General features: G+C 46.2%; 1 protein-coding gene across 1 annotated transcript in view; it reads right to left on the reverse strand.

Annotated features, from left to right (window-relative positions):
- The window catches only part of COL5A1 (collagen type V alpha 1 chain), an 86,777-nt gene that overhangs the window by 59,425 nt on the left and 16,352 nt on the right, over nt 1-11,000 (reverse strand). Inside the window, exons 8-13 of the mRNA XM_026860656.1 lie at nt 8,821-8,895; nt 7,169-7,261; nt 4,079-4,135; nt 3,882-3,935; nt 3,180-3,233; nt 2,288-2,341 (exon numbers count right to left, since the gene is read on the reverse strand). Coding sequence (XP_026716457.1) covers nt 2,288-2,341; nt 3,180-3,233; nt 3,882-3,935; nt 4,079-4,135; nt 7,169-7,261; nt 8,821-8,895 — 387 coding nt within the window. The remainder of the gene's footprint in view (nt 1-2,287; nt 2,342-3,179; nt 3,234-3,881; nt 3,936-4,078; nt 4,136-7,168; nt 7,262-8,820; nt 8,896-11,000) is intronic.

Raw genomic sequence — 11,000 nt, forward strand, 5'->3', positions numbered from 1 at the left:
TTCAGCCTTCGCCTCCCATCAGACCAGTGATGATTTCAAAGTTATAGATTAAAAAAAGAAAAAAGCTCAAAGTCATTTTACCTCCTCCCTCTTCCCTCAGCACCTATGGTTTTAAATGCATTTTTGTGTGGATTTCAGAACTTCTCTGGGTGACTTCTCTATGATCTAAAGCATCTCGCTTCTGGATAGCTTTTTCTAGTCCATTTATTTATTAATTCCATGGAATTACAAATGACAAATCCACTGGTGAGAAAAGTGAACACTAGTATTTCCACGCCTGCCAACAGGTCCCCAAACACCACCTTGAGCTTTATTACGATCCATCCCATACATCCTTTTAACCCTCCTGGACACTCCAAGGAGACAAATATCTACACAAATAAATTCTGGAAACTGTCTTAATGAAGTCAGGGTCAGAAGACAGATCTATTTTGACCTAAAAAGGAATGTCATCAGCTGGTAAACTTGGCAACTTCACACGGATGCTCAAGGGTATTGCAAAAGGGGCATCACCACGCTACCCTGCAAAGAAAGGGCAGTTCTGCCTGACCAGGCACAAAGCCAGCTGTGAGACTGGGATGTACCGGGGATATATAGTCCCAGACTACTCACACTGGGAAGGCAAACCAAGGCAAGAATGGTTCCCAGCACATCTCTCTTCTTACACATCTCCAGTAGCTCCTGCCACTGTCTACTGCTGTAAATGCAGCTCTGGGCCAAACAGAGCTTTGGGCATCCTTCTGGGGAGCATGATGCCAAGCTCAAAATAATGAGCTCTGCGCTAAGAGGCCGGGTGTGTTAATTTGTTCTTGGCACCATGTTGAGAAAGTCATGCAACCTCACGCTGGCAGAACAAAGGCAGCACTTGCCAGCATCTGCCTGCAAATGACCGTGCTGAACATCCCCTGAGTGTGCTCCTCATGTCCCCTGCCCAGGTCCGTGGATGGTCCCAAAGGGAACGGGTAACGGTGAGAAGTTCAAGCGTGAGGGAGAAAAAGCAGAACCCTGTTAGTCCTAGAGCAGGCGGGCAGCAGGAGCCTGCCTTCCCGGGGCTTCCACCTGTGCCCGTGCAGCTCCTGCAGGTTGGTTATGTGGAGAGCTCAAGGATTTCTCTCCAAACTTGTGCCCTGTTCCCGGTCTCCTGTGTTCTGGGGGGGAATTGGGACAAAAATGCAGAGAGACACCTTTTTCCTGGAAGTCTCAACTCTTTGGAAATATGAGAAGACACAGGGGCGTTTAAAAATTGTGGGTGACACCATCTCCTAATGCCCAGGGAGAAGGCAGTGAGCAACACCCAGTAGATAGAAAAGTCCCTTTTTCTCTGTAAAGAGGTGAAGCCGCTTGCATTTTCACATATTAATGGTACGTGAAAATAGTACCAGCTCCTCCCTTCCACAAATCCTTTATCTATTAGCAAGGAAAAGTCGAATACACCTGAGCAGGCTGGAGGACATATAGGTCTGGCCAAGACTGGCTGAGGTGTTCCCAGCTCCTTTCTTCTGGCAGGTCCTAGAGCATCGCTCTGTCTCTGCTCACAGCAAATTTCCTTCTCCTTTCCAGTTCTGCTCATTATTCTGTTTTCCCTTCTTCCCTGGCATCCACTCCTTTGAGGGCAGTTGACGCTCATTAAAGCACTTTACTGGATAAATGATTTGGAGTCTCCTGTCTCTGTATCAAACCCCCCCATCTATTCCACTTTAAGTATCTACATAGTAAAGTACTTAAACCTTCTAATACATGATTCCCTGAGCAAACTTTCTCTGCATTCAATTTCAGTGGAACAGCTTCTTTCTTGCTTCATAATACCAGCAGATCACAGCTGAAGGAAGGGATTTTGTCTCAAATAAAAATACAGGGCATTAAAATTCCTCCCCACGCCTTCTATATTTTCTCACCCAGTGAGTAGGTTTTTTTGGGGTTTTTTTTTGATAGTTATATTTTAGGACATTTCCAACTGCTCATTCATGTTTGTTTTTCATAATTGGGATTCCAAAGTATTTGTTCTACAACTGCAGCCAAGGGAACATATTTCATTCTTAAGACGATCCACCAATTTAAAAAATTTGCATGAAAAAAGAAAGGAAAAGAAAGGAAAGATTGCTGTTCTGCCTTCTAGGTGTGTGTTTAACTTCCCTCTCTCCAACATGGAGCCCATGACTTCACAGGAGTTGCTGGACTGTTCAACCTCCTCCGAGCAATGTGGGTTCCTTCTGCCAAGGGCCCCTCGGTTAATGCTTGCTAAAAAAGAAGATGCAGATTCCAAAAGCACATAAACACGTGGCGCTACCTTTGGTCCTGTCTGGCCTGGCATTCCCCGGGCACCGTCACTGCCAGCTCGTCCCTGCAACAGAGAAAAGCAAAGTCACATACAAAGGGTAAGGCAGGACCGCAGGGACATCTGCTCTTTGGTCTGTGGCCGAGTGAAGTTTTATTTAAGTCGGAGCTCGCTGGCTGGGGAGCAGCTTCCCTTGGTGAGGGAAGAAAATGCTGGTTTGTTTTTGAAGCAGCACCCCGGGCTCAGCCTGGTGCTAATGAGGGGTGTGAGACAAATGGCAACGAAGCCGCTTCACTAGATGGGATGCTGGGCCATGGTCATTGATTTTAATTTGAAATAATTATCTTCCAGCACATTTTAAGATATGCTAATGATGATGTCTGCATATTGAAATGAGATACTTTCTTTTTTTTTTTTTTTTAAGCAAGCCAGAAGTGGGTCACGCAAAAGACTTGTTTCTTCCTCTGGCAAGCCGAATCACGACAAACCAGAGGATGGAGTAAAATAAAAATCAGCATCGGGGATGTCGACAGAGCTAGTGAGCACAATTTATACCGGCTTCAGCAACCCTTGGGGGACTGGATCCTCCTGGTGCACTACAGACTTGGGGACTGTCCAAACCAGCTCAGAGTGTTTATGCAGCTACAGCCTCAATGCCACAGGGTAAAAAATAAAAAATTAAGACCGAGAAACTTGCAGTTCTCCCCACACTGCCCAGCTTTTAACTCTCATCCTCATTTGCGTCTGCCCAGATGGACGGAGAAGTCCTGGACAAGCCACCGGCTGGCCGCCGGCCCACTCTTGTGCAACACACTCGGTGCTCAGGAATTGTTTGGCAGCAGAAACAATTTCTAGCAGAAATTATAGTTAATGCAGCCGTCAGCACAGCTCCCAGGACACTTACCCTGCGGCCTGGTTTTCCTGCTGGACCAGGAGGACCCTGGATGCCTCGTGGACCCTGCAAGACATCAAGGAGAGAGGAAGAAATGCCATCACCCAAGGGCACAACAGACGGACCCAACGCCTGCTGGCATCACAGACCGGGTGCTGCCGGGGCTGTCAGGGTCACCAGGGCTACAAAAAAGGGACATGAACCCCTCGAGCAGAGCCCGTGGTTCAAAATACACTGGAAAGGCTCAGGACTGAGCATCTCTGGACATGGATTGCATGAGTTCACCCCTGAGGAAGCTTTTGCCCTGCAAGCAGCTCCATGTGGTGGAGACAAATCACTGCCCTCACCATTAGGAAATAGGAACTTTCCCTTAATGCAGGATTTATGGCTTGGAAGAACAATTTCCTGAGCATTAATGAACTCCCCACACTCCAACCTATCTCATATTTACAAGGATTCCTCTGCGGATGTCTTTGCAGGAAAGGACTACCACCTGCAGAATTTTACATCATTGCCTTAAAATTATGTCTTGAGTCTGCATTTGGATACATGAAGGGACACTTCTATGCAAAGCAGATGTTCCCACACCTTCCTACTTTCAGCTGGCATTGGGCTACTGAATTGCTCCTTCGCAACAGCCTCTAAAGCAGAACTGGCTGCTCCGTGCCCTGCTCTCCCCCAGATCCCCCCGCTGCCCAATCTGCCCGTACTCACCTGAGGTCCCATGTCTCCAGCTTCTCCCTTTAGTCCTCCACTGCCTGGGGGTCCCTTTGGACAGAGAACATGATTTATTACCTTTTTCCCCAACAGAACCAGAGGGAAGCTTCATATCACATTAAAAAAAGAGCCATTCCTGCAGGTAACCCAGAGCAGGCTGAGTCTGCTCCGTCCTCACTTGCCCGTTCACTTACCATGGGGCCGGGACGCCCCGTCAGACCCATTGGACCCGCTGGTCCCCTCAGTGCCAGCTGCAACACAAAGAGAAACGTGGCTCAGTTGCTGTCTGTGCTCCATGGCTGCAACAGGACAAAGCCACCATCGTCCCACCAACCACACGTTCTCTCCACGCCCCGAGAACTACAAATCCTTGGAGCAACGTTTGTGCCCTCTGTGAATTGACCCCAAAGCGTCCGACTCGCTGCTCCCACCAAATCCTTTCTGCATCCACAAATGGGCAAAGCCCCCGGATGGTGCATGGGGGCTGCTGAGAGGACATAGGGTCCTTCACCCTGCCCCTCTACAGGCATCCTCACCCCTTACACCCACCCTGCAGCGTGCACATAAAGTACAAACCCCCTGTGTAGATGCGCACAGACAGACCCAAGGCAGATGGAGGGGCGAGGAGCTACCTGAGTTTCAACCAGATGAGAAGCTGCTTCTGCAGGTCCAATTCCCTTTTCCATCATCACATATAGCAACAATAAAATGCACGCTTTTAGCAACAAATTCTTGAAGGTAAACGTCAAAACTCGGCCTGGACAGGCTATAGAGGTTTATTCAAATATATTTATGATCATAGTTCAGTTTAGGAGGATTTTTCCTTGATCATCCTAGGAGTTTTTCCCCTTTTTTGGTTACTATTTAATACCCTGCAAACGGAACAACAATTCTATTTGCAACAGGGGGCTTTTAGCTCAATAATTAAGGAGTCATGTAACCATGCATCAAGTCAGTAATTTCCATGGTGGGTAATGGGGCTGGTCCACACTTTAAAACATCCCTCGGACAATTTGTTCTCTCGTGACAATTCAACACTTTAAAAGAGTTGTAATTATCTGTGTACTCCAGTAATTAAAATCTACCCGTGATTGCACTTGGAATGGCATAAATATTGCACAAATGCTAGATTATGTGGCATCTTTTTACAACACCCCATTAAAAGGGAAATGCTCTGAAACACTGCTGGCTAGGACAATGTTCGGTGTCTAGTGAAAGCCAAATTTTAAGGGAATAAATCAACCTAATAAAGCAATTAACAACAACGGTAACAAGAAAAACAAGGCCTGAGAAAAGGGAAGAAGATATCTCGCCACCCTGCAGGACTCTTTTTCTATTCCTGCCATATCCTGTAACTTCCTCACAAAAAAAAAAAAAAAAAAAAAAAAAAAAAAAAAAAGTCATTTATTACCCTTTCTGCTTTGGTATCAGGGTTTTCAGCTGACAGTAGGTTGAAGTTAGCCAAGATATGGAATTTTTCCTCTATGGAAATATTCAACTTTTCCATCCACAGCCCAAAAGTCACCCAGGATTTGTCTACAGTTTAGATTTTTCCCCAAAATTGAAAATTTAAAAAAAAAAACACAACAAAAAAAAACAACAGAGAAAAGGGACTTTGAGTGAGGGGAGGAAGGTTCTTTGTTTTTTTTTCATAACAGTCACAATTCTCAACAGGCAGAAAGAAAAAAAAAAAAAGAACAAGAACAGAGAGTCTGAGAAAGCAGATGCTTCTCATGAAATGTTCATCTGGTCAAAACCTCTATTTCCCAGCAAAATAAAATGCTGATGGAAAAACTGTAGGCAGCCTTGAAATTAAGACTGACAAGGTAACAACAGAAACATAATCCGCCAACATTATTCTCAGAGCAAGGTTAATGGACAGGAAAATGCAGTGGCTAGTGGCATCAGGGCCCTGTACTCTACCTGAATTTGTATAAAATCAAATTCCTTTGTAAGAGAGGAGTTCGATGGAAACCAGAATAGCCCCAGCTAAGCCAAATCCCTTGTTATAAACCTAAAAGGGGCACGTGCCTCCATCTGGGTGGAGACCCCAATGGACTTTATTTCATTCAAGGGTGAAATAAATTGCTTTTCAGCCTATTTCAACAGACTGGCCCAAAACGTCTGAGCTAAAGCGACTGCCAACAGCTCTGAGTAACAGACTGGCTACATCCGAGCCGCACATCCCAGCTGCAGACAGACGTGGGCTTCGGCCCCGAGGAGCACACCTAGGCTCTGTCCCTGGATGACTGCATTTGGCAGGGAGAAAAGCAACACCCCCAGAGCTGTGTCCCTTTGCAAACCGCCTCCCTAAATTAATTATCTTGTATTTTCCCCTTTACTGCAAGGATGCGCTTACAGCCAGGATTTGGTCTCTCCTGGGCAAGATCAGGGCAAACACAGCAGGAGGGCACTTGACGGGTCCCCACGTGTTCCCTTCTGCTGTAATTGTGCCTCTTGCATCTCTGCTTTTAACATGTCAACAATTAAGTTTAACTTCACACAGGCACTCGCGGAAAAAAAAAAAATAAATTAAAGCTGTACTGGCTAGAAATTTAGTTTTATTTTAAACAGATGACGACAAAGCCTTATACGTTAAGGTACTCATCTAGGCAGGGAATAGGAGCTGTACTGGGAATGTGCACTGCTGATCTTGTTTCACCAGCAAGTCTACATAATGAACGCCACCAGGAATTATTTGATCATCAATCAATAAGGTCATACAAGGGAAAAAAGTTTGCATGGATAGTCATCATGTATTTCCAAATAAATACATTAAAGAAAAATTGCAGTCTGCCCATTGAGAATCATGGAGCTGGGAGTATTTTACATCTGTGACATACATTTAATTATTACAATTTACTGGGGGGAAAAAAAAAATGAAACAAAAGAAAGAAAGAAAGAAAAAAAACCCTACAGCGCATACCACTGCTGTTCATATACTCTGAAAACTGTCAGCATAAACAACAAACGCTACCGAAGCCAAGAGGTCTATGTCTACTGGCTCTGGCTGAAGGCCTGGTCCAAGGTCTTCAGGCAATTTAAAACCACGTTCCTAGGCCTAGCCTAGTGCTGGCCATTAGGGAAAGGCCAAGTCATCCAGATGTCATCACCTCAAGCCACACAAGCAGCTCCATCTCAGATGAGAGGCTGTCACCACCACTAGCACTACGGATGGGTGCAACTACGAAGACGTCTCCTGTGACACATTTATTCCGGTCCTCCTCTGCTTCCTTGGGCACCTGCTGGAAGAGACATCCCCATCCCCACCGCCCTTCACTTACCCTGGCCTGCTGCAGGATGGCTTGGGCTTGGGCCTCCTGGGCTGACACGAGAGGTCCTTTAGAGCCAGCATCTCCTCCTCCACTAAAGCGGAACTGATGGGAACAAGATGGAGAAAGCGGGTCACGGGGTTGCTGTCCCTCCACCCTCGCGCTAGCCTGGCTCCTAAACAACTCTGTTCAGCATGACTGACCCAACCCCACCGCTGTCCTTCCAGAGCATCCACCGCACTCTCAGGTCACCCAGCTCACAGGCACAAACCGACCGTTTCCCACGTCTGGACCCACACAGCAAACCCTGCCAGCTCCAAGGAACGCACAATAAGAGGGATTGTGGGCTCTGAACTGTAAGGACCTCACACGCCACCGTTTAAACAAAACGCAAAGTTCTCACAGAGCTGATATTCCCCGTGCGGATGCTGTTGGCCAGGAGACCCCCGGAGATGGGGTTGCATCAGGTTATTTGGCTGTAGCTGCCTGTTTGTCCCAGGACAAAGCCTGTATTTCTCAAGTGTGGCAGCACGCTTCAAAGAACAGAGTTTGGACTATTGTTCAAACCAGGATCCTTCAGCACACAAAGGATTTAAAAAAAACCCCAAGCATTAATGTTTTCTTTTCCCAAACTTGAAAGGGAAGGAGCTTAATGTTTTCTTCTGCCTCTTCCACCCCCAACAGCTACAAGCCCACTTTCCAGGACGCACACCCTTCTCCCGCCCTAACCGCATGTGCGTTTGGAGTTTTGCAAGAAGGACTCTCCAGGCTGCAGAACCTACTTGGACGGCTCTTTCACCTCCCTTTCACCTCCGCGTGTCTCTTGGTTGGCGTTAGGTATATGACCACATGAACTTGGCAAGCAGAATTCAAAGATGCCATTTATAGGCCTACGGTTGGTTACTGTAGGGGCCAACAAATGTATTGTAGTGGCCAGCTCAGCTCCATGTTGAGCACTTGGCCCAGGCTGTCCTAGGCGCCCTGCCAGGAACCTACACAAGTATCACCCTACCATTTGGAGCCTGTACAAGAGTGCTGCGGTTTTTCACTAAAGACTCTTTCCTTTTGGTACCTAACCACTTATTTTCGGCAGCTGGTTTCCTTAGGGCTTTCTCACATCAAAGCAGACACAAAATATAACCATTCCTTCAGCATCCCAGAACCAAGAAGGCTGACTCGGTACTTGCTAGCTTCACATAGGAGAAAAAAAAAAAGAGTAAACCAATGCAGATTAACCAGTGGTCATCAAAAGAGAGTGGTGCATTCAGGTGCTTACAATTTTGGCACGTGCTTTCAAGAGCTGCTAGAGGTTCCTCACTGTAGGAGGGAGGGCTCTGCCTGGAAAATGGGCCCTTGGAGGGGTCTTCAGTTTCTTCTTCATGACTTTCATTCTCCAACACCATGCCCAGTCAGAAACACTTAAGCTTATTCATCGCTTCTGGGAATTTTTATCTACCTGCCTTGTGCTTTTGACCAGTGGAAGAAGTTGTAGTGGTTTGCAAAGTGTAAACTTACAAGGGGAACCATCTGGATCCATATTTTATACCAAGGAAAATGTGTCCTTGGCATAAAAGAGATGGGAGACTTCTGCAAGAACAGGCACTAAGCAGCAGCAAAGCAAAGCCCGACTCATTTAAATGCTTTTTTAGTTTGCTTGTACTTACAGGCAACATAAGCATTGTCCCTGGTGGTCCTGGTAAACCATCTGCTCCTGGAAGACCTGGGCGACCAGGTGGTCCCTACAAGAAAAATAAAAATACACTTCTGTAGTGTCATTTTAGTCATACATAAGTAGTCACGGCTGTAAAGGCATATGTCATAATATAAAAGGCTCCCTATCTTGACAGACAGGCATTGAGCATGTAGGCATCCCAATGTCACGGTAGATTTTTGTGGAAGCACATCTGTAAGCACACATGATTTTTCTTAGTAATTCCCTCTTCTTATATCCTGGCCCCCATATTTCCAGGGTCTGCCATATGAAAATTTCAAGTGAGCAATAAAAGTCTCTGCAACGTTCCAAGTTAATGGAATCAATGTTTAGCTGCGTCTGTTAAAACCCATATATGTATATGAAACTTCATAACTCAGGTCAGTGAGATAGAAACGTGGAAAGACAAATACATTTCTGTACATGTTAAGTCATCTGGGTCACTCCATTTTTCTCTCTTCTGTCTTTTTTTTTTTTTTTTTTTTTTTTTTTTTTTAAGTCTTACTTCCATCTACAATGGAGCGATCCTGTCAGCAGCTGTAAATCAGCAAAACTCTGAGGATCTCGACGGAGCTGTGCTGATTAACATCAGTTGAGTATCTTTAACTTGTACTAAAGAAACGAGTGTGCAGTAAAAGATCTATTGATGAAGCTATAAATAATCAAATATGGCCAATTTTCCTAAGACAGCCCATAGATTATTCGCATTCCCAACTGTGTACTTGGCAAAAAGTTTAAGTTAACCCAAATTTGCACATCCATCCAGCAATTCCACATGAAAATGGGGATGACATCCAACTCCTCGGTGTGCATGTCTAATCGCAGTTTTCACACCAGCTTAAGGAGCCCAAGGCAAGGGTGACTTGATCCCAGTGAGGCCAAGAGCAGCCCTATTGCTCTTTGTACAGCCAGACAGGAGTCCCTGGCTCATGGCTCAAGCTTGGGGGCTTAGACACTCAGCCCTATTTAGTAAACACCAAGAATAAATCTATCTACGGAGAATACAAAACTCTTGGAAGGGCAAGCAGCAAACATCTGTATGAGTTCTCACCCTCTTCAACCTGCCTGAAGCCCTCCAGCCTGTGCAGACACCAAACAAAAGGAAAAAATGAAGTCCTGCCCCAAATCACAGACATACATGGACAGGCTACAGGGACACAGAAGAGCCAGATCTTGCCTGGGAAAGTTGCACGCTCAACCCATGAGGCAAAGAAAGGTGGATAAAGGTGGGAAAGGGAGGAGGGAAAAAGAAACAGGCAACAAAGTCCCTAAAAATCAGAACATTAGAAAAAAAAACTCCACGACCAAACCAATACATCTGAAGTGTTATCCTTGCCCCACAGCCTTCCAGCTTGATCTTGGTGTGTCTTTTTGCATCTCTCACATCTCTTTGTTCCCTCTTCCTCCATTCCCTCCACACCACGCTCAACAAACATTTCCCCTCCCTCTTACAAAGGAACCCAAACCATTCAAGCCAAAGTTTCAAACCCAAAATTAGAGCCCAGCCCCAGGGTGGGGGTGAAGAGCTGCCACTACTCCACCCTGCCCATCGCTCCGGCTGGGTTGTGGCTGGACCCGCACCACAATTACAGGGCAGAGCAGCGCCGTGGCCGCGGAGCCCAGCTCTGCACCACAACCGGCCCGGAATAACAAAGCTGCTCCCAGCGCTGCAGCAGCCAGCGCTGCAGCCAGTGATTTATCAGCAAAAAAAAAAAAAAAAAAAATCCAGCAGCTCCCTCAGCGCCAAAGGGAGACTGCATAACACCAGCCCATCCATTTTTCAAGACAAGCTCATGATGTTACATTCATGCTGTTTACTTAGTCTGGCTGACACCAGAGTCCCTGACTCCGCTGATGAGGTGCAGAGGGCAGTCCCATCTGTTGGAGCAGAAGCACAATAAATAATTTAGGCCAGGCTCATTTTATATAATAAACTTTCTTCCCTCTCTCTCTTCTCCTTTAACTCTGGTCCTGCATATGATGGATCAGCAACGAGCTTGTTTATCTCTCTGTGTGTACTCTGACCGACAAATGTCGACGCAATGTTTTTATACATAAACGCCTCTTTTTGTTTCAGGCTGGGGGTGTGAGGTCTTTACCTTGCAGGGTGGAGCAGCGGGGGGGGGGGCGGCA

Source organism: Athene cunicularia, assembly GCF_003259725.1.
Source record: "Athene cunicularia isolate RWA chromosome 17 unlocalized genomic scaffold, athCun1 chr17_part1, whole genome shotgun sequence".
In the NCBI taxonomy this organism is placed as follows: Eukaryota; Metazoa; Chordata; class Aves; order Strigiformes; family Strigidae; genus Athene; species Athene cunicularia.